Genomic DNA, 24,529 nt, shown 5'->3' with positions numbered 1-24,529 from the left:
CCATGAAACCCAGTAAGAGGCATGCAAAAATCAAGTTTTGCATATCAAAATAAGTGTCAAAAGCTACCATCTTATCAAGTTGAACAGCAGAAACCCAAGAATCTAGAGTATTTAGAGTGCATTCTCTCATGTGCTTTTTATTGTCCCCAAGGCATTTCAAAACATCTGACAGAAGCCCCTGCAAGAACCAAAATGGTATACTAAAGTTGAAGCCCCAAAAACAATACATCAGATAAAATAAGAATAACAAAACAAAAAAAAAATGTAGAGGTTCCTGATAACCTTGCTTGACTTTTCAACAGCCGGGCCCATAGCTGATGCAATACAGCCAACAGTAGACAAGGCTGCCATGACCAAATTTTTATTGCTATCATATAGACGGCCTCTAAGAGCATTAAATAACTCCCCTAACAAGACAATAACAAAGCATCAGGTTACAAGCACTACATGGGAGCAAACAAGTCTAACCAAACCATATGGGATTGGCATATAAACAAGCAGATATGTACCACATAAATGAAAGATCTTTAAAAGCCCTATGTTTAGAATCTCAAGCAAAGACAACTATTTTCTCACCAGTCCCAGTGGGTTGTATACGCTTATGGGCTTCCTCTAAAATTTTATTCACTGACTCGATAGATTCCAAACGAATCTGTAATATCAGAAAACCAATCTTGCTCAGAAAACTTTCCACTTTTGATAGGTAACTCAGATAACTGAAACTTACATCAGCACACATGTGCAACAAAAAAGGAGAATGTAAAGACAAAAAAGAAGAAATATAAATACAACCATACAGACCTTCCAATCAGGACTACCCAAGTTCTTTAGCAGAGTAGGTGTGATCTTTGCACTAATATCTTCACGTGGCAAGCCATCCAAACCAACAGAAGACATAGATAAGGTGGACTCGGATGCCTTTACAGTTTTCTTTACCGCTGCTGACACACCCTGTGGGAAACCAAATAGGCGATACTAAGTATAAACAAATAGCATAAAAGAATATACCAGACAAAGTTATTGCATAGAACCAATATACCTCAAATGGATTTTTCTCGTACTCTGCATCAAGTGCACTTAGAAGTGCAGGCTTGACATCTGAAAGAAATCCTTTAATATCTGCAGAAAAAGAGAAACCTTAAACCCCCAGGAAATTAAGACCATCAAAAGAAACAAAATAAAATAAAAGGAAAACAGAAGTAAGCACCTGGACCAACAAACTTGTGCAATGCTCCAATTAGTTTGATTGTTGCGTTTCTAGTGGCAGCAGCACTGGATTGCAGACCAGTCTCTTTGCAGAAATCAATTAAATCCTGTAAAATAAAATAAAATGTTTTCATGTTCACAACAAGAGACAATAAGACTACTACTGAATATAACCAAGAGTTGTGAAAAGGAAAAAGATAAGCTAAAACAAATAAAAATGCAAATTTGGGTATCGGAGAAACTGAAAGCACCTTCAATTTTACATGTGAAATGCCAAAATCCTCTACTGCAGAAAACATCCATGAAACTCCCTCACTAAGAACCTTGGGGTTTTTGTGCTCTTTCATAATTTTATAAAGCTAAACAAGGAAACTTCAAGGTTATCACTAATAGGAATAAAAATCCAGATATCATAGTTAAAAGAAGCAATGAGCATCATTTTCACATTCAAGGTCACAGATATGTATATGTCTAACAATTACAATAGGAAGCCAACTACACTTACTCTTTCGAAGATAAAGCCAGGACCAACTGCCTCAGAGAAGGTAGTAAGGCATTTCATGGCCTGAGTACGGGTTTTAATATCTGCTACACGTTCGCTTAGACCTGTAAGTTAGGCATATTTGCACAACCATTGGAATCAGCAATATGCTATACAGTAAAAATAAAAGACAACTTGCTAATCAAGAATATAAAAATAACAGATATAGATCATAAGTAACCAAGCTTAAGTTAGGCATATTTACACAACCATTGGTATCAGCTATTATGCCATAATATAAGAATAGAATACCACTTACTACTCAAATATAAAAATAACTGCTATAGATCAAAAGTAACCAAGCTAACAGTTTATTCCATAGTGCTATGACAAAACCAACAACTTGCCAGTTTTAGATAATTCAATAAGCTGTAAGTGATTGAACGACTTTGGTCAGAAACAATTTTCTTCTGGACAGTGATGTCAACAGGTCAGATTCAGCACAGATTTGATCCAAATCAAACCCAACACAAAGTAATTCCAACCCAACCCTACTAAACAAAAATGGGATGCTAAACCCAACCCTATCCATCCCATATAAAGCACACATACATAACCAAGGCTATACAAATGTTGTAACACTGCAATGTCAACAGGTTGGGTTTGGCACAAGCCTACCTCAATCCAAACCTGACCTGCAAGCTAATTAAAGCTGACCCAACCCTAACCAGATAGGGTCAGGTCACTTAACCCAACCAACTGGCATACCTTGCCATAGATTAATTAGCACGTATCAAATTTGTATTGTCTTACAAAAAGGGAACCTTAGGTAAATTTGAATGATAAAAAAAGTGCAACTCTCTTGTGAATTTGACAATTGACACTTACCAGGAAGGCAAAGTACAACACATTTTTTAGGAAATTTCTTTGCTGTTGCAGCTACATGATTAATGACTTCAATAACTTGTTGCTGGACCTGCATCCATCCAAGAAAAATATGAATGACTTAATAAAAACATAAACGGAACTTCATCGAGTACCTGAACAAAAGGATCAAAAGTTTTGATCATAGGGAAAAAACAATAACCATCAGTGAAAGAAGACACAAGAAATATGAATGACCTAATAAAAGCATAAATGGAACTTCACCAAGTACCTGAACAAAAGGATCAAAAGTTTTGATCATAGGGAAAAAACAATAACCATCAATGAAAGAAGACACAAAAATGGAACTTCTTCAAGTACCTGAACATTTTTCTCTCCCCACCCAGGAACAGCACAAACTAGACGGATCAAAAGTTCAGTAGACTGATCAATGTCTTGAAGGCCTTCAATCTGCTCTTTTAATGAAACAATTGCTGCAACAATATTCAATTTATGTACCATGGTTACAGTCACAAAAGAATAACACAATTATGTTTCCAACACAGCTCAGCATGGTATAACAACGCCACATCTAGTACTAAACTTTTTCTATTCACTCAGATAGGTAAACCCAGCACAAACATTTCTTAGTATGATAAGAATAAATTCACTTTCAAAAGAAAATTTGAATCATTTATGTAAAGAACAAAAGACAACTTTTGCTTTTCAAGGTAAATTAAAATGCACTTTTAACTCAATAAGTAAACTGAAGATCAAAAACCTTAGTGCATAACAAAGGTTAGTTGACACTGAAAAAGTCATATAAATAAAAAAATCATTTCATTTTAATTCCATTAGTTCCACTTCCATTTCATTTATTACTTATAGTTAGTACCCTTCCAAACTGCAGGCTTGGTTCCAAATCCCTCCACCAATATGTCCAACATAGCTATGGGTGAATAGTTATCACGAGAGTTTTTCTTGAAAAAGGTAATCTATTGAAATAAAACAGCAAAACTACAATAGAGAGTCAGAGACTGTGCACCACAACAGCAAGACTACCAAGGCAAGCTACACTAACTACTTACCCACCAATACAAGACAATAGTCGTGGACCCTACAATGCCCAGATACAGATACAAATAAGCCATTAGGGGAACAGGGATACAACTCAACATTTCCTATAATTCTGGAAACAGATACAGGTATGTATATCCATGTAACATGCTTATATTATGTGTTTATATCTACATTTTGATGCTAAATGTCATTTCTCAAGACTTACATCTTTCCAAATTTAATTAAATATCTAATCTGCAAATATTTATAAAACATACCACTTTAAATATTTTAGAAGTGTAATGCTATAGACTACATCTAGACATATCAGATGGATACCAGTAACTAAGCACATATAGGTCTCGAGAAATCATAATGAGCCCACTTATATCCGGGTCATCGTCATCATCATCTAAGCCCTGTCCCCACAAATGTATGGGGTTAGCTACATGAATCTTGTTTCCCTTCCCATCTCTTTAGTGCCATATCCATTGTTAACCCACTCACCTACAAGTCTCTACACACACATACACTCAAAGAAAAAAATCACAAAAGATACAGCTTTGCTAAATGGTTCATCATCCTGTAAAGCATTATTATTGAAGATCCTGGAGTTATGTTCCAGCTATATAGTCTCAGATAACAGCTGCATGAGTGGTGTTTGAAGTAACTTTTCATCTCTTTTGCAGCCCTTTCACATACCATCCTTGTTCCAGCAGTCCTTGGGAAACACCAGATGAAGTTAATAGCTTTTTTAGGAAATAGTTCTAGATTTTCCTACTATACAGGCAGTGGATGGATTTGTGATCAGTAATTTACAGTCCATGATTACAGAAATAGCAGCCCGGCGATTGAATTTCCATTCTTCTCTCTACCAATTTCTCCTGTGTAAGATAATCTCCTGATTTTCTGATCCCACGGCAGGGAAGAAAAACCTTTTATGGTGCCAGTGTATTCCAATCTTCCTTGCAAAGAAAGTTGGTATGTTTTGTAAAGGTGTCAAGTACCTAAAAAAAGATCTTGCCATAAATGTGCCTGAGTTCTCAGTTAACCCCTGACCTATTTGTCACTAGTATTTAGGAATAGTTTTCCTCTCTTTATGGTTGCAGGTGTAGTCCATCTGATATGGAGAGCCTGTTCAAATCTACAATGAAGAGAGGGAAGATAATGTTGAGGCATACTAGAATTTTAGTCTTGTAGATCATATGGGAAGAGAGTAACAAAATAAAATTCAAAGGGAAAGAAAAAACAACAGAGAATAATAGAATCTGTATCAGTAAAGGTGATGCATTTGTCATTGGACACTTTTAATCACTTTTCAGTATATGATGTACTTAGAGGATGGCATGTGGTGGCATTTCATTTTCAGCCACAGTACAAGATTTAGTGCCATGGCACACATCCTGCAGTAATAAAATTAAGCTTTGATGAGTGAAGCATGAGCAACACAGGCCCTTCAAGCATTGGGGGAGTTTTCAGAGAAGAGTGTGGAACTACTTTAAAAATGTTTTCTGAACCTATAGGCACAGGAAACTCCATAAGCACTGAACTGCTTGCAGCTTTGCAAGGTTCAATACAGGCAAGATCTTTAAATTACAGCAAAATGGAACTGGAATTAGAAGGTGATTTAGGGATAGTGGTAGGTTGGCTAAAAGAAAAGGGCAAGAAAAATGGCAGTATCAAGGCTTGACAAATATCCTAGGGCCTAGCCAAACAAGAAGTAAATAAAACCAGTTGTTTTGGGGCTCTCTAAATATAGAAAGAATGTAAAAAACAAGAATTGAGGATAAGTGGCTGCAGCTAGCTTACTTGTAGAAGAGATGTTGGGCATATTGTACATAATCATTTCTTTATTCATATTGATAAAAAAAATCATTAATTTATTCATTCTTAATAAAATTTCAAATTATCTATAAAAAATGCCCAAATTCTCCCACTTCCACACAAGCTGGTCTGCGCCCTTCCAGCACTTGGCTGCTGGATTTGAAGCTTCATCAAGAACACTGTCCACGTTATTAAAGTGTTTTCTTGATTGAAGCTCAGCCTGGTTGGTGCAGGTCCCACAAAAAAAAAATAACTTTATAAGAGAAGCAGGATGAAGGCAAAAGCTTCAGCTTCAGATTGTTCTGGAAGGGGAGATCCCATCATCCCCACTAACTCAGATAGGCAGCTGGAAAACGTGCAGAAGGAAAGGAAGAAAATTGGGGAAGGGGAAGTAGCTGATTCAAGAATAGACAGTGGAAGTCTAGAAGAAAAAATGGAGAAGGAAGGTGATTTGTCTATTGAAAAATTTCTGAGAAAAATTGAGGTTGGAAAAAGCCCTGGTTTGTTCTTGGGAGGTCAGGCTTTTGCTAGAAGATCCATTGAGGAGTTCGAGAGGAGGGAGGAGAACTCGAAAAGGAATGAGAGTACTGGAACGAAACAGGTGATGCGAGAGATGAAGTGTTTGAGGGGGAGGATTAATGAAGGCATATGTCTTTTTGTCTGTCTCAATTAGTTGGTTGATGATTATCTGTAGTTGTGGGGGTCTGGTGAGGTGGTTGGGTGTGATTTGGGAGGAGGTTTTTGTAGTCTTGTTAGTTCTCAGGTCTTTCTTTTCCTTCTTGTGGGTGACTGCTTGTCACCTCTCTCTCTTGTATTCTTTTTTTAATATATTTCTTTTTATTATCAAAAAAATGGTTGTTTACTGACACATACAGCTGGGCCACTTTTTCATCTTTGTCATAAATAGATTTGGGAAGATTTCTTTGGCCAATGAGCCATCACACCAACCATCTTCCAGAAAACGAAATCTCATGCCATCTCCTACTCCGGATAGAATTTTATGCTAAATAGATTGAAACTTGGAAGTTTTTCCTATCCCCTTCCAAGCAGAGCAACTGTAAGATGCAGTGCTCAAAACGGAATCCTGGACCCAAACTTTGCTTCAATATGGAATGTTAGCTTACAATGGGTGGAAGATCAGCAAACGCCTTGGCTGATCATCTTGCTAAACAAGGGATCAATAGGGAGCATCTGTACTGGGTTGCTTTGTAATGTTGATATATAATAGGCAATAAATGAAGGAACACAATCAACACTACCATGGTTAATTAATATGTCCGTGGTTCAATTGGATGCATTATGAACCGATGCAGTGGAATTAGTTTCTACGGACAAATAGAAATTGTGATTTTCATTAAGGTTCATTTCAAATAAGTTTTGACTATATTTGCATATGAAAGAAATGACGAAGCTAAAACACCAACACAAAAACTGATAATAGCAATCAAACAACACAGGCTCAACCTAAAACTAGTAGCAGCCAAAGAATAGATCTGGAACCTTCAAGACGTTCTTTCCATACACCACTCTTGAGTTGGGAAATAGTATCTGCTTGTATAAGGGAACCTAATCTGCTTTCTATCTCTTCAAGACTCATCTCTGCAGGCTGAGAGCACAAAACAACCAGGACAAATTTGTGTGATATAAATAAGTAGCACAGACACTGACCAGATATCAAAAGAAAACCAGTCCAACTAATGAATAATTTACCTCAATATCCTCAGGTGCAACTGATCCCATAGTCTTTGATTGTCCAACTGCATCACCTTTTTTGTTAACACTAGGTTTCACTGACCCACTTTTCTTACTAGCCAGCTGAGATAACAATCCATGAACAAATAAAACAGAATAGTATCAAAACACCTATAAAATGATATAATTCAAATTAAAGAAAATGGAGTTGACAAAAATAAATGAAATGCAGTGCTCACAGTTGCCTGGACAAGCTTCTTCCCACTAAGCATGCTTGCTGCTGATTTCCTGGCAAAAGAGCTCTCTACAGCCTGCAAACAGATACATCAATGAAAATCTTCAATAATCAGTATTGGTACAACTACAGAAATGAAATTTCTAGTTGCCCAAATCCTAAATGTTTGAAGAACTTAACTGAAAACTACATCAATGCTGTAAATCTAAAGAAGCCCAAATGAATAGATTCCACCAGTGCTATACCATTTCCAAATCATCCAAAGTTTATTCTAAGTTTCTAAAACCGAGCATTTTAAACAGGATAAAATGTCTATTCTAAGTTTCTAACTAGTTGAAGACTAACAGGCAGATGTACCAAAAGATATCTATCAAGCTGCAATATCAATCAATAATTGTAATCCTATTTTACACTCAAAAACATTATTAAAAAATGTTAACAATGGCATACCAAATTCATATTGGATTAGCTACAAACTTTTATTCCAGAAGCCAACTTACCCCAACCCTCCTTTCTTTTTACTCTAATATAAATCATTAAATTGTTCAATAAGAAATTCATAAAATTGAAAAATAGAAACTCATAACAAAATGCAACAACTTAGATCTCTCCTTTGTCTTGATTATTCAATAAATTCCCCTTAATAAGAAGCAATGACATTTGATACAAATTGGCTCCATTGAAGTGACCCATAAAATTAGAGCTGGTGGGCAAAGGGGAAATTGATTAAGGAGTGTTGCTAAAGGGGAGTATTATAGGACAATAGGATACAACAAATCTAAGTAGTCCTACATTTTTCTCAAGTAGTCTCAACAAGTCAGTATGGGACCTAAACTTCTGTCTAACATTTTGCACTCCCTTGAAAGAAGCATCAACAAGTGGTGCTTTTTTATCAATAAATGTAAAGTTTTATTAAATTATCAAAAAAAAAGTACAATGAACAAGGAATTGAGAAAGATAAGCTCTCTTAACCCTCCCACTGAAACCTACTGCCAGTTAGTTACAACTAAGCCCAAAACATATGTTCTCTACCCACTCCTTGTTTTGCTAAAACATCACCAGAAGAATTTACACTTCTTTTAACCCATTGCAATCTTACTTCTATGTCCTGTGTTAGCCATTTGGATTTCCTTCTTTTATTGATGCAGTTCCAAAGCCCCCACCTACTCTTTTTTCAGCCATCCCTCCACCAGCTTGGAATCTCCTTCAATAATCAGCTTTCTAATACTCAAACCCCTCAACTTTTGTAATCCTTCCATCAACAGGTAGTGCTTTGCCAAGACTCGTCTTTTCAAGAATAAAATATCATCTTGCAGTTAAAGCGTTAGAACTTCCAAGGAATCAGGTCTACGTCTACCTGATTACAGGATCCAACTTATCACACTAACTTACAGAAGTAAAGTTATAAACATGGGGACACAGATACAGGAAATAGGGATATGACCATCTATGTAATGTGCTTGCATTTTTTTATTGATAACAAAAATTTCTTTAAAACAAAAAAAAAATAAGAGGTACAAAGCAACATCACGGAGAGAGGTAAACTCTCTTAACTTCTACAAGATGAAAACTGATTACACTAGCCCAGAAAAGTTGATCCCTTCCCACCCCTTGTTTTTCCAAAGCGTCAGCAAAAGAATTAGCACTTCTTTTCACCCACCGCAGATTAACTTCTAATGTAATATGCTTATATCCTAGGTAATGTCATTTCTCGAGACTTAATCTTGTCAAATTTAACTAAACTTTTAACATGTGCAGAAATTTTTACAGTATAATTTCTTAATTTAGGCCATTTTACATATTAAAAAAGTTTTAATGCTATGGAATACATCTACAAGTATTCATGCAGCATCCAGTATCGTATCTGACATCTGTACGCTAGGCATGTACAAGTATCCAGGTATCATAGGATCTATGTGAACTATAAACAATGGAAAAAAAAAGGAAAAAAAATGGAGAAACATGCAGATGAGACAAGAATCAAACTATAAAATCATACCACTTTTCATTCAGACAAGTAAAAGTCCATGAAAAGTAGAATAGAAAATGAAATTAAAAACGGAAAGGAAAAAAGAAAACATACCATAGATCCTGAAATACTTCCATTTGATGCTGGTGCTGGAGCTGGATCACAAAATAAACATGTAAGACAGCTAAGATGCTAAAAGGTGAAAATTTGAAGGGCAAATGACTAAAAGAAAGAATAAATCAAAACCACACAATATGACATGATAAAAATATATTCAGACCTGAACCTGTACTAGGAAGCGTGCTACCTCCAGGACCCCCAATCATATCAGAAAGCTTCTTTTTCCTCACCTCGTCAAGTTTCTCCAGTGATCTCTCTAGAGGCCTCATACCAACCAACTATACAAAAAAAAAACAAAAAGGATATATTTACAGTTATCTTTGTCAAAAAAAAAGGATGCAATTATACTGAATAACGGTTGAAGGATTCTTTTCTCAAAAACAATATAAGTTGAATTACTTCTGAGTGTAAAAAAATGGTAACATAATTCATCTGATAGATGGACTACCTTTGCAATTGCTGCCAAAGCAGAAAATGCTGCATCCCTCACTTCTGGTGTTCCATCATTCAGGCACTACATGATCCAAAATGCTACCAGTGTTAAGCACTAGATTCAAAATTAACAAACACACACACACACAATAGTTGTAGATTCTTCAGCTTACACACATATTATCCATAATAATACCACCGTAAAGCATTAAAATCAAAATAAAATATGCAAAGAAAATATTAGCAGATATTTCAGCTAATATATACACATAATCCTTAATCCATAAAGGTCAGGGTATTCACTGACCTCCATACAAATGGGAACATAATCCTTATGCAGCTTCAGAATAGTAGCCTTATTGCTTGTTTCTATACAGAATGTGACCCAGTTTAATGTTGAAGAACGCACAAGAGGAACCTTATTTTTCACTGCTGTTCTAACATCTGTGACAGCAAGTATTCTCATTAGTACTTCTATTCAATCCATAATAAGTACATGGCGCTTAATGTACCATGCCAAAGCCACATACAAAGCAAAACCACATAGTTTGTAGCAGTTAATTAATAATGACAAAATTTGTCACTAAGAAAAACATATATGCTAATTTCAAGCTTTATTCTGAACTCTAATAAGGGAAAACTTGCCTTCTATAACATCAGCAAGAGTTAGGCACCCAGACTTGTGCATTGCTTGGAGTGTTTGAGTAAGTGAATCGGTAAGAGTTGGTTTCTTCTCCTTCAATTTTTCCTATTCAAGAAACAAATGTGCATTTTTAAACCAATGAACCAGTAGATCAATTAGCAATCACAATAATTAATTCCAGAAGGAAAAGAAAATATCTTAAAAATAAGAAATACAAGAATATTAAAAACTAGGAAAATATTAAGTAAATCCAAATATATAAACATTGTATGAAAATTAAGATATAAACAAGACAGTCATGACTCCCATGATAGAAAAATTATCTACATAGAAGCAATATTGTCAAAACATATTTTTAGGTCCCATTTGGGAGGGCCATAGCTTTGGTTGAGCTGCTTCGGAGAAGCTATTAACAGAAACTTCAATGGGAAGTCCCTTATTTGGCTGAAGGACAGAAAATTTTGGGCTTTCTGGAATTTACACCAAACTTGCTTATAAGCTGTCAGAGTGGGGCCTACCTCACAAAGCCAAAAGCCATCATGTCAAAGCCCTCCCAAACAGGCACCTAGTACTACAGAAAAAATGAAAAAACTTCATCATGGTTCAAACATGTCTTTTCTTTACCCCCTAAAAAAGTTGCTGCTGAGTCAAAGAAAGGAAGAGGTAGGACAAAATTGACCCATGGCATTAGGTAGAACACGGTTTGGCAAATATCTAGTTCCATATTGTTATCCCAAATCCCAATAAAGTCTGATAAGGAAAACCTTGTTTTTTCGTTAATGAAATCCTTTTTTGCTTATCCTTCAAAAAAAAACTAATGGCACAAGGAACATCAAGATGTCAGAAAAAATCCAAGAATCATAAGTTTCCATATATGCTTCAGTAGACTTACAAGCAAAACTGGCAACAGAAAGCGCGAGTTCCCAGAGAAATTATTCCTCAGACCCTTGGCAAGATTCCCAATAGCTTGGATGGCTTCAACAGCAACAGCAATATTCACATCCGTAATAAGCTGCAAGTAAAGGCCTTACCCACTTAATGGACTATATGAGCAATTAATAGATGGAAAATAAAAAAACATGGTCCAAACATGGAAATCAAAATTCAAGAATTAAACAACAAAACATGCATCAGACAAATAAATATAAGCTTAACATTTCAAAATACAACAGAAGCAACCACCACCATGAAACCCAGACAATGGTATGAAGGATGTATGACTAAATGACCATTCAACAAAGACCCAACCAAGTTACATGCCTAACACACCTACCTGAATCCAGCATAAGATTTTAGAAAATACAAAAATTGAGCAACAAAGATATCCATATAATCAATGTAAGATTCAAGGAGATTGTGCATGAAACAGTGAGACTTTTTAAAAAACTACAGAGAAATTAAAAATGTCTCCCCTGGTGGGACATTTTTTGGACATGTAACTTATACAAGCAGCATACAACTAAGAAGCAAAGGAGACGAACCAATTGCATAAGAATTAAAAATAATGAACAAGCTATTTTCAGGAACATTAATCAATATAACAATTTGAGTGGATTTCTAGGATGACTAACACTCTGCAGATACTATAATTAGGAGTGGAGTGGAGTTGAGAAGAGCTGCTTGTTTTGGGGTTCCAAACACCTTCCCAGGGGATATCTTTTTTGTATTCTTTTGTGGCTCTTGCTTCTATTTCTTTGTGTTTGTAGCTCTTTGAGGTTTTGTTCGGTCTATTCATCCACCCCCTATGGGAAAAGAAACATTCTTTTTTATCACAAAAGAATGAATATTGCAAGTAAATACAAAACAGGAATCAGTAAAACATACACTGATATACATGAAGCACAAATAAGGAAAAGGTAAAATATGTTGAGATTTTACAAATGGTGAATTTATTGGAAATGTAAGTTTAATTGCAACAACAACAACAAAGAGAAAAATCAGAAGACCTTCTTCAGTGTCCGACAGACTTCAGTGAAATCACCAGGAGCTATCTTCTTTGTTGAAGCAAGCTTTGTTAGTTCGGCAACAGCTTCCTTCCTCTCAGACCATTTGGCAGCTTTCTAAAATCACAAAAAGAAAGGTTCATGCAATTGTAAAGATCAATAAATATAATATGAACCAAAGTAACTTATAAAATTGAAGGATGCATTAAATGGCATGAAAGAGGTAACACTGACCACTCCATCCCAAAACCCTAACTTCTCCAAAGGAGTCAAAATATCAACCGGATCAACAAGTTCATACTCATCTATTTCCTGAGGACCTGGCAATTAAGATCTATGTCAGGATACATGTAGGGTATGAAGTAAATTATAGGCTTGTAACACTTATAAAAAATATAGGCCTGCAACGTCTTATTGATTTCTTCTGATAAAGATAATTCACATTATATTATAAACACCATTTAATGAAATTAGTGGACTCCATATATTTGACTCCTTACCATCAGCAGTGGATTCTTCAGAGGGGCCAGGGCCTGTAGCTTCAGAGGCAACTTCCTGCTCTGGCTCCTTGTCTTGTTCAGATCTGATAAGAGACTAGCATAATGTTAAACGAAATAAACAACAAAGATGAACTTCCCGCCTATGTGCTTATGTGAAGCTCCACTACAATGAGGTAAGAAATTTAGACATAGATGAAATGGAAAGCTCTTAGAAATCCATAAAATGCATGAAACCAACTCAAATATACCAGACAGTAAGAAAATAGAAGACATACAAGTACAAAAAACAAAACTGCATATGCACAGACTAGAGATGGGACAAACTTGGTACAAGTAATTCATTAAAACCTAGTCATCATGCCACTGACTAATATTTCAAAACCTTTTTCTTTTGAGAGATACAAGCATAATATTACAACAGGAAAAAAAAAAAAAAAACAGTTTGGAAATGTGGTGCCCTGCCTTATTTTGCGTGTTGGCCTAGCTGCCCCTGTGACATTGACAAGTTCTGCCTCAAGCTCTTTTTTCTAAACACCATAGGACAAGAACATTAGTCGCTAGAATATGGGTAAAACACATAAATTGAAATTGTTTCAGCTAATCAAAAAATTGAAAACTAAAAACTGATATTATTCTCACCATTGTATCCCGCATTTTCTCAAACAAAATTGATTTTACTGGATCTTTTCCAATCCAACGACAAAGCTCAAGTGTTAACCCTTTGGAGCAAGCACGGACATTTTGGTCTTGGTGGTCAAAAAGTTCAGGAAGCATCTTAAGAATTCTTTTTGGAGGCACAACCTTTGCCCCAAATTCACTACAAATAAGATGAAAGAATAGTTCATATATTACAAGGAAACACGTAATTGTACAGTACCATTAAAATCTTCTCATGGCAAACCTGAGGGCTTGAAACATGACATCAATGGCTGGCACAACTGCTTTGGCAACTTTGTTCTTAATTGCTTTTTCCATAGCATCCTGAAACTCCAGCAGAATAATTTAGATAATTGAAAGAATTCTTTCAATACAATCCCAAGCCTGACAAGAATGCATACAGCACATTTAACAGCTAATAAAGGAAAGCCAATAAAACATGTATTAATTACAATGCCCAGAAAAGATTTTCTCTTTTTCCTTTTCTTCCTTCCGATATGGGTTTTATACAAGGTCCAAAGTATCGGAAACGTAAGGTGTATCGGAAAGACAATTTTAAAAGACGTTTTGGGATATGCATTGGATACGCATGGATACATACAAAAAATCAAGATACACATGGATACAATAGGAAACTTATATAAATCTTAAAGAATACATTAATAACAATAAATATAACTTTTATATGACCTTAAATAAGTTATTTAAACACTTATAAAGAAAAGAAGTCATTTAAACATACAAACCCATACCTCGCTCGATAGTTTATATAAAATGTGAGATATACAAATTGGTAATTATTAAAGATAATGGAAGAAGAAAAATGTGCACTAATTTTCAGAGTTTGTAGCCAATGTGCACAATTTTAAAATGTGCACAATTTTAAAAGGCATTTCTATAACCAAGCACTCCACCCCTATCTCTCTTGCAATCTGTACACCTTGTAGGACTGCATATAGTTCAGCCCTTAAACAGTCTCCATTTCCCATCAGTCCTGAGTATAGTGCTCTCAGCTTCCCATCCTTGTCTCTAATGGTTCCTCCAATTCCAGATAGTCCCGGGTTGCCTCAACTACTCCCGTCAAAGTTTAGTTTCATGAAGCTTTCCGTGGGTGGTGTCCAACTCAGTCGTGTTTTAGCCTTTTGTACTGAACTAGAAGCTACTGAAAGCCAATTCCTCCAAATGTCATCAAAGGAGAAACTTTTAAACGGTTCCACAGTTTGTAGCCAATGTATACAATTATAATCAACAATTGAATATGGCATAGTGGTTTATTTATGTTTATTACAATCAAATTATCAGGGCTCAATTCTCCTTACCTCTCTTATTTGTAGTTTTAAATAGGTTGGTTTAATGACAAGTTAACTTCAAATTTATTGCTTTAATGGCGGGTCAAATTAAAATTTGAATTTGAATATTGTCTTAAATGTAGTAATTAATTAAGAGAGAAGTAATAATATAAGGGATTAGAAGTTATTTAGGCAAGTTTCCTAAAATGTAAGAGTTATTAGAGAGACAAAGGATTATTAGATAGGCTTATTCATGAGAGAGAGAGAGAGATACTCTAATATTACAATATGTATTGGCTGAACATTCAAAATATCGGTCCATATCGGTCCTGTATCAGTCAATACAGACCCGAAACAACCTGATACGGGTCCATATCAATCCAATACAGACAAGAAGGAACGAAACTACTGGATTTGTAGCATTCCATGTATTGGGATATAAGTGGAATAACACGTATCGGCCGATACAGAACGATACATTGCAATTTTTTAAACCTTGGTTTTATATAATTTTTTTGTTACGAAACACCAAAGAACAGGGGTAGCCCTCCCCCGTAAGTTTTTTCTTGATTTGCTTTCCTGTAAAGTATGTATTCAATTTGTACATTCTGGATAGCCATGTCATGACCATCCTTGATCAGGTTACTTACGTTCCATGGGGCATTAATCCTTTCTTTTAAACTATAAATTACTATATCTTTAATATCCTTCTATTATTATAAGTTATAACCTTTGCCACTCCACTCTGAATAGCTAATTTGAGGGCCTCTCCTGCTGCCTAGGCCTCAACCACATTGATAGATGTGATTCCAGATTCCATCTTACTCTATACATCCTGCCATTGCCCTCCCCTCTTTAGATCTAGTCCCATCAAAACTATATCACCATTTAGTGGTAGGTTCCATTTTTTATCTGCATTCCACATTCTGACATCTACATATCATTTTTCACTTGTTACTAGAATACTTAGTGCCTTTTGCAAGATAAAGAGGGGGGCAGGGAGATTGCAGAAGGGTGACAGAATTTTTAACCTCACAAGGAGGTAAGCTTAAAATTCTAACAATATCTGGAACTATATAATAAGGCAATGGCACATCGACAGTTTCCATTTAGGTGGAAATCCAACTCAAATTAAATTAGATAGGCTGAAGCAATCTAATAGTCAAAGTGGCAATTTGGTAATATCTTAAGCAGCTAAACTGAATGGCCTATCGCTTTGCTCTTCAATGTATTATTCATTAAGTCAGTTGCAGTCTACTTTTTTTTATAAGCAGTAAGTTGCAATCTACTTAATGGTTGAATGACATATTTGGTTGATTATTATAACATAATTATTTTATTATATGAGTACTTTATCCACTAAGGAAAAGGCAAAAGTCATTCAGTTAAAACTTAAAACAATCCAACCATTATCAAATAAAAAGGTCATTACCCAATGTTGGTCCTAGCTATCTGGGGTCTGGGGAGGGGCACACCGGATACGATCCTGACCTTTGACCATTACACCAAGCAATGGCCCCTTATGAATTCATTATCAAATAGCCCCTAATAATTGTCAACATGTGAATGTCAAGATTTTCTATCTTGGCAGAAGAAAATTTAGAACTTTTTTTTCATTGGTTCAAAATTTAGGGCAATTATATCATCAAAAGAGAAGAAGGGAATTGAAGCTCATATAATTTTCAACAGAGGAAGAGAAACCCCAAAAAAGCATCCTTTACAAAAGATACATTATGACATCATAAGCAAGTTGCCAAGTCCTTGATCCGTTTCTATAATGGCTTCTTTTTTATAGTAAGGAAAATGATTATTAAAAGAAAAGAAAAAAGTTTTGTATTTTGAGGGGCTTGGAGGGTTATGGTGTTTGGGTTTTGAGTTTTTTCTCCCTTCTTTGTGGGTGATATCTTATCATCCTTTTTCGTATCTCTTTCTCTTTCAAGATTATTTTTATTTATTACCAAAAAATAATTATTAAAAGAAATAAGCTAAGCACAAGAGGAGAGGTGATCAGATATGACCACAAACCCAAAATAAATTAAAACAAAGCCTTCTTCCCTCCCCACTACACACCACCTCAATAAACCAAAAGACTCAAACTCACCCAACTCCAAACCAATAAATATTTACTCCAAACACCACCCACCCACATCCACCCCTAACAAAAACTACAAGCCATTCCCTTACGATCTACAATCACCTCTCCAACTCCCAATATTCAATCCAGCCCTATCCCAGCTCCATATTCATTATCATAAAGGAATTCATCAACATCATATAGTCCCTTTCTTCAAACTCCAGAAAAGCTTCTTTTACAAACTCTTCAGAAACTAAAAAGAATAAACACAGCTTTTTACCAACTTGAACTTCTTTATCGATTATGCTCCCAGGATCTATCTTCTTCTCAACCTATCCATTTTTTATAGGAAACGATAACTTTCATTAGCTTAATATGAGAAAAAATACAACGGTCACCAACAGAGACATAAGGTGACCCCTCATCATATAGACAAATTACAAAACAGCCCAACACAAAGACTCCCGTTTAACTCCTTGCTTTGCTAGAGTGTCAGCTAAAGCATTTGCTGACCTCCTAGTCCATTTAGCATGTGCACCCAGCTCCCTTGTGAGGTTCAATACTTCCCTTACAAGTTGTCTAAGGGACCACATTCCCAAACTATTTGTTTGCATCCAAGCCTACTAATAATTTCGAGTCTCCCTCCACTTCTAATTATTGAATGCCCAATTGCTTAGCTAATCTGAGCCCCTAGAGGAAGGCCATCACTTCTGCTCTAAGCGAGTCACCCAACCCTATTGGATTAGAAAAAATGGCTGGGATTCTTCCTCCTGCATCTCTAAAAACACCCTCAATTCCAGAGTTTAGTTTCACATTACATTGCATAGGAGGAGACCAAACTGCTTGAATGGTAGAGAAGATGAAGCAGAAGACCTTGCTATTATACTTAATCTCTAGTCAAGTCATTTACAGAAACATCCTTGAATAAGTTTAGAGTTTTCAACCGATGTATGACCTTGATGGTGATCCCTTCTATAAGTTCAGGAACTGTTTTTTTCTTTCCCTTAGAAAATCCTATTATTTCTCTCTTCCCAAACTGCCCACAAGATAGCTGCACTCATTGTTCTCCATATCACCCTTTCCTTCTTCTTTGGTTGTCAGAAGAAGCTAGGGTCAAAAAGACCTACACTTGACGAAGGACTCCACCTACAATCAAAGAGAGAGGAGAACCAATCCCAAATAAGAGCAATAAAAGGACAAGATATTAATAGGTAATTCACCATCTCACCACTCCTCAAGAAAAGGCTACACACATGTGAGGACAAGCACCAATTTGATCTTTTTATTTGAAGCACATCCAATGTATTAATTTTTTGGAGAACCACTTCTCAATCTACCCAATTTGGTCTAATAAAATATCACCATCTTCCTTTCAATGCTCCAAAACCCCCAACTCTTTGTTGGGTTGCTTGGGCATTTCCCCCGAGTAGTCCATGGTGAAGTCCTGTACCTGCTTCCAAACCCTCCATTCTAGGAAATGGCTCATATTCCACCTTTTTGTATTTCTTTTGAAGGGCTACACAACGGGGGGTAGCCCATCCCCTAACCCAGGTGCAGGTGGGATTCAATCCCAAGTCTCCACTACGACCAGCACGAGACTTTACTAACCAGCTGGTTGGCACCTTGCCTCATATTCCACCTTTTTCCAAACCAGATTAATCTTCTCTAGAGAACAAGGTCCCACTAATGTCTGTTTCTTGATTTCTCTCTCTGAATTATGAATTACCAACAAGATTATTCTTGGGATCTCCTGAAAACTCGAAGGATGGTCTAGTTCAATAATTTGCTCTCCATAACAACAGAATTCAGATTAAAATCCTCTGAATAAACAGCATTTCCTTCAAACTGAGACAATGCAAATGGGTCCTTACAAATCTCAGAGTTGTCAATGGCCCCACCTTTCTTGCCCCTTCAATTCTCCCCACAACCATAGGATTGTCAGCCAAACAATTCAGATTAACCAAGTTAACGAGAGAAATCCTTAAACTCCCTCCTCTTATAAACCTTTTGAAACTTTTTACATTACCCAGCCCCACATACAGAGTCCACTTTTCAGTCAAAGAAATTAAAAAAAAAACAAAAAAACTTCAGTAATATGGAGTATGGACCGTAGACCCTTAACCGTTTAACAATGCCAGCACTGATTTTTTTTTATCAGCAACACAAAAATGATTTAGTAATTATAAAAAGGAGTACAACAAGGAGTTGTGGGCAAAGAACAAGCCCAAAATCACTTCGCCACAAATCCTTTATTTGTCCATTTCTGAATACCACTACTAGGGGTGTAAATCGCACCCAAAAGTCTGATTTTGTATTCAAGATCCACCATAATCAGATCAAAATTCAGACTATCTGAATGCAGTATTGTTGGATTCAGATAATGGATTTCACCAGTTAATTTATCACATACAAATCAGATATGCCTGATTCGTTCAATTCAATAAATACCCAATGATTTCTACAACTAATGCATACATGATTTTTTTTATCAATAACACAATTCATTAATTATCACAATAATTACAAAGAGGAAGACAAACTTTCTTATCTTCCAACTACATTATGAGCCCCAAGAGAAGAAACAAGAGAGAAAGAGAGAATATAAGAAGAGAAAAATTAAATTACATCTATGCCCAAAACATGACATCCCTGTCCACCCCTTGTTTAGCTAACCCATCAGCAAAAGAATTGGCTGATCTTTTTACCCAACTGATTTTAACTTCCATTTCTCGAACCATCCATCTGAATTTCCTCTTCAAGTTACTATAACTACATAAACCACTCTCTTCTTTGTTCAACCACCCAACCACCACCTCCGAGTCTCCTTCAATTATTAGTTTTCTGATATTCATCTCCCTAGCTTTCTGGACACCTTCCATAACTGAGTGGATCTCAGTGCTGAGAGAGTCACCCACTCCAATTGGGCCTGAGAACATGGCAGAAACAACCCCATTCTGATCCCTGAAGACACCTGCAATCCCTGATTGCCTGGGGTTCCCTAATGGATACATGATTAATATATACATACATGTTCAATCTAACACTGATCTATCAAGAAAGGCCATCTCTATTTCTGTTCATTTGACATTAAACTAAAGGCTTAGACTGATCAAAAAAATAAATAAACTAAAGGCTTAGTGATGGCCCCTCCTCAACACAACTAAAGGGTTGATCAGTTGAATTCAAATTGAATTTAGATATTTGACAAATTAGATAAATTCAAACTCAGTATGCCTTTGTATAGATCTGACAAATATCAAATCAAACTCTAAATCTCTAATCACTAACTTTCTAAAAGAATACGAATTCAAATATGCCCTGATTTAATTCAAAGTCATTCCATTTACATCCTATACCCATCTACTTCAGCCCTTCTTTTATCAGCATTACATCAGCCAAAAATCACCCCCAACTTTCAAATTTGGACCTGTAAAAACTTTCTCTGGCAATATACCAAACCATAATAGCCTTTTTTATTTCTGATAAAACTTCATCTTGAACTTACACAACCCCACACATCATTACCCCAACATCCCATGCAATTACCCAAACCCCTTCTCACATTTATGAGCACTGCCTCATCAACTGGGCAGCAGGATTCACATCATTATATATCTAAAAGAAAGACTCCTCACCATTTCTCAAAAAAAAAAAAAAAAGATTGCTAGAACAATCAAGCAAAACCCCCCACCTCAATTCCTTTCTCCAAATTATCAGCTATTTCAGATCTTCTGACACAACAACTATCTGATTGCACCCTACACAAAATGACCTCAGGTTTAACTTTAAACACAAAGTCAATTTCAGATGGAGAAGGAACCCTATGTCTTGCATTCTTGCTGCTTCATATAATCTCCAAGTCCAACATCAAACCCTGTAGCATCAACAAAGATCTCCTTAAACCATTTCAGAACAAAAACATTCAAATAAACTCACATATATCAATACACGCTTCACCAAAGCCCCTGCTGAAATTTTGCACAACATCCCCTCCAAGCATAAAGCATAACAAAGCCTTTGGCATTTGGCCAAGAAAACTTTAAGGGATTTACCAGAACTAAAATCTATTACCTTTTCATGACTCAACAATTGATAAAAAATCTCTTGACTACAAACATGATTTCCATCAACACCACCCTACTTTTTATCTTTGTCCTCAACATGTAAACATGCTCTATCACCATTTACACAGATTTTCTGAATTTCAAGTTTTAACTTGAACCATCTTTATGCTCAAGAACAGCTACTAAAGCACCTACTTTGCACTTATAACAAAAATTAGGCTTGTGGGAAGAAGAAATTCAAGAACGCAAGATGAGTATCTACATGCTCCCTTGTCCAAACCCTCATTCAAACAATGAAATGCAGCATATTGGGTCTCACCCAAAACAAAGGCATCACTAAAAGTCACACAACTCTCTAAACATATCTCCCTGGCCCTTGCCTGAGGTAAAAACTCAATTTTGCCCTTTGACTCATCAAAACTCAAAATCCAGCCACTATAATCTCAACCACCATTACCCCCAGAAAAGTTTTTTTGGATACCCTGACATGAACCAAACCCTTCAATTTCCTCATTGCCACTTCTATTTCTTGATTTGTGCATGTCATCATTGCCACTTCTATTTCATATTTTCAACAAATTTGTTTTCAAAAATTCAAGAGTTTCTCTCATTCCATATAAACAATAAAATTGCAAATTTAAACATCCCACAAAGATTCTTGCCCTTTTACTCAAATCATGCACTCATCAGCCTTGAAAACAGGGATTCCACTGATTCTGGTTAGCAGCCAGACACCCCCAAAGCATGGTAAAGCCACATCCACAACTGATAAGAGAATTTGCAATGAATAAATGGTTGACTAGAGGATTCTGCACACTCTAGACAAAGAACATATGACCATCCAAGATCACACCCCTTTTAATGAGGACATTAGTTGTCAAACATTTATCTGATGCAGCTTTCTTTCAGTCTTTATTCCAAATTATCTTTAAAGCATATCCATAGCCAAGTTAACTGACACTAAGATCTAAGGTCCGTCCTTCGCAATTGAAAAATCGGATATCATTAATGAAGAAAACAAAACATTCTACAAAATAACCATATCTGAAATGATATATCATAGTCTCACATATACATCCCCCTCCAGCTTACAAAATAACATAGTCTACCTATGTTACCTGGATATGGCAAGGTCACAACTAGATAAGGTGTTGGGAAAAAAAATTACACTAAAAATGGAAATATCCAACATGATACATCCACTTATACATGTATGTGGGTATCACCAAGAACCATAATACCAAAGTTTCAACATTTGTTAACATTTCTAGTGTTCTAAACTCTAAAGATTTAACAACAAGATATTAAAATGCACATAGAACAAAAAATGTTTCAGTTTGGTTCACCATAGTATTTGAAGACAAACTCATAATCTAAGATGACCCAATACAGGAATACTAATAAAAACGTAATAAGGTAATTTGATGATTTCATGAAATGAACTGATTTCAACCTTATCAATTTTTCTATTATAAATCCAATTTTTCCAATTGGGAGATTTGTCTATGCATTCAAATGCTGTGAAACTGACAACTGAAAAATGGAACAGTTTCATCAGACTCGGCTTCAAAAAAGATCCTATTATCCTAAGTGCTAATAGGTAATTTTATATTACCTAATAGAGGGAGGGAGGGTTATCTTCATCTCCAAAATTCCAAAAATAGGTAATTTTATATTAGACCCAATAGGTTTGCTTCTCATATTTAACCATTTAGGGATTAGCTAAATATCAATTCTGCATATAGAAACCCACAATTTCAGAAAACAGCAAGATTGCATCATATGCATGATGAGCATATGAGCAGTGGGAATTGCATCAATTGCCATGAACAATTACTCAAAAAGAAGAAATGCCAAGAATACCAGAATGTGTGAAAACATTCCAATATGGATTGGCATGGCACAGATAATGACCCAGTATTAGTAAGAAAACCATTTGGAAAGTTCAGAACCAAGAAATAGTTTAATGAGATTAAAACTGACTGCCGGCTGGAACTGAGACTTCAAATCCAGGAACATATGATTTGCTATCAGGAACAAAATGAATGCCATAGGAAGGAACTTATGATTATACAGAAGAGAGGATTAAGCAAATTCCAGAATTGAACTTCTTTAACAATGACTGAACCCATTTTCTTTCTGAAGCATTGAATTGTGCAGAAAGTGTATTGTCAAATTCTGCCTAAGCCAGGTGCACAGAACCTTTTTTTTATCTTGTATTCAAAATACAAAGACTTACCAGGAACACCTCCGTCGCTTCCAACTCCACCCAAAGCATAAACGCCATCTGAGCCTTCTCCACTGTCTTGGGCCGACCGGTTAGGCATTTAGCGACAATCGAATCGCAAACTTCTTTTGCATACCTTCATAAAAGATCACATGTACATATTAGAAAGCAAATGAGAGAACGCATAGAAATGAAGGCAACATTCTAAAAGGTGCATTTTTTTATAATTATTCTAAATGGTGCATTTTACCTTCCAACATCAGAGTCGGCAGCTTTTAAGAAAGAAATCAGTGCATCAAGGGCTTTCTCTTGAACAGGAGCGTTCGAATCAGCGACGGTCTTCTTAAAAAGCGGACCTGATTACAAAACATAACAGCAATGACAATTTCAATTCATCAAGCACAACAAATAAGATATATACAAGTCAGGGCAAAAAGACTTTGGCATTCGATCCATTGAAAAATGCATCAGTAGGCACCATAGGTGAAGGGATAGATCGATCAAAACTCAGACAATAATCTAGCAGATCTGTGCCCTAGAAATAGTAGAGCAAACTCACCGAATTCTCTGAGACGAGCATCCTTGGGATCGGTAATGGAATCGCAGACGGCGGCCAGATCGATGTTGGCATCGTTCCTGACCTTCCAGTTCTTGTGCAATAGACGATCTTCCCATGGCAGCTTCTTCGCTTCTTTTAATAACTTCTCGTCTTCCGACATTTCTGTTTATTCGATTCAAATCTAACGAAATCTATCTTATCTACACTGATGAACAAAAATGGCTTTGAAGAAGGAGATGAACCAGAGAGAGAGAGAGAATGCAGAGAGAATGAGCGTAGTCCCTCTGCTTCTTCGTTCTTTTTTGTCCCTGCCGGCACAGGTAGGGAGGGAGCGCCCAAATGACAAAAGGAGGAAAGAAGGTGCGTACGGTGCCTATATCTCCTTCCCTCGCTACACGTTGGAGAGAGAGATAGAGATAGAGAGAGTAGAGAGAGAAAGTGGAGGAAGGAGGGTAATTTGGATTCTACGCTATGTGCGTAATTTTATTATGATTGCGCATGGAAATACAAACATTGTTAGGTCTCTGAGGGTCCCTTTACCTTAGTCCCTTTGAAGGTTTTCAAGAGAGAGAGAGAGAAAGAGAGAGGAGCGGTGACAGCGTACTTAAAAAAATAAAAAATGTAATAATATAAAAGAAATAGCCTCTCACCACCGTCGGATTAGAATGATTGGTTGGACCTACCAGAGCAG

At 36.1% G+C, this 24,529-nt stretch overlaps 1 protein-coding gene across 2 annotated transcripts in view; it reads right to left on the bottom strand.

Moving 5' to 3' along the window:
- The window catches only part of MOR1 (ARM repeat superfamily protein), a 35,829-nt gene extending 11,515 nt beyond the window's left edge, over nt 1–24,314 (bottom strand). Inside the window, exons 1-28 of one of the 2 annotated variants that reach the window (XM_088886807.1) lie at nt 23,839–24,314; nt 23,530–23,635; nt 23,292–23,415; nt 13,870–13,949; nt 13,608–13,785; nt 13,431–13,495; nt 12,969–13,051; nt 12,703–12,788; nt 12,472–12,585; nt 11,418–11,537; nt 10,528–10,630; nt 10,190–10,326; nt 9,899–9,964; nt 9,611–9,728; nt 9,445–9,485; nt 7,366–7,437; nt 7,145–7,249; nt 6,899–7,040; nt 2,933–3,045; nt 2,576–2,663; nt 1,712–1,812; nt 1,458–1,565; nt 1,208–1,313; nt 1,040–1,119; nt 802–951; nt 577–652; nt 283–407; nt 68–178 (exon numbers count right to left, since the gene is read on the bottom strand). In XM_088886807.1, coding sequence (XP_088742933.1) covers nt 68–178; nt 283–407; nt 577–652; nt 802–951; nt 1,040–1,119; nt 1,208–1,313; nt 1,458–1,565; nt 1,712–1,812; nt 2,576–2,663; nt 2,933–3,045; nt 6,899–7,040; nt 7,145–7,249; nt 7,366–7,437; nt 9,445–9,485; nt 9,611–9,728; nt 9,899–9,964; nt 10,190–10,326; nt 10,528–10,630; nt 11,418–11,537; nt 12,472–12,585; nt 12,703–12,788; nt 12,969–13,051; nt 13,431–13,495; nt 13,608–13,785; nt 13,870–13,949; nt 23,292–23,415; nt 23,530–23,635; nt 23,839–23,998 — 2,958 coding nt within the window. In that variant the 5' untranslated portion in view covers nt 23,999–24,314. The remainder of the gene's footprint in view (nt 1–67; nt 179–282; nt 408–576; nt 653–801; nt 952–1,039; nt 1,120–1,207; nt 1,314–1,457; nt 1,566–1,711; nt 1,813–2,575; nt 2,664–2,932; nt 3,046–6,898; nt 7,041–7,144; nt 7,250–7,365; nt 7,438–9,444; nt 9,486–9,610; nt 9,729–9,898; nt 9,965–10,189; nt 10,327–10,527; nt 10,631–11,417; nt 11,538–12,471; nt 12,586–12,702; nt 12,789–12,968; nt 13,052–13,430; nt 13,496–13,607; nt 13,786–13,869; nt 13,950–23,291; nt 23,416–23,529; nt 23,636–23,838) is intronic. The other variant, XM_010247016.2, reaches the window with a different exon arrangement.
- Between the last annotated feature and the right edge of the window lie 215 nt (nt 24,315–24,529).

Source organism: Nelumbo nucifera, chromosome 1 (assembly GCF_055504915.1).
Source record: "Nelumbo nucifera cultivar China Antique chromosome 1, China Antique-T2T, whole genome shotgun sequence".
Taxonomy (NCBI): Eukaryota; Viridiplantae; Streptophyta; class Magnoliopsida; order Proteales; family Nelumbonaceae; genus Nelumbo; species Nelumbo nucifera.
This window is presented reverse-complemented; position numbering and strand designations above follow the sequence as displayed.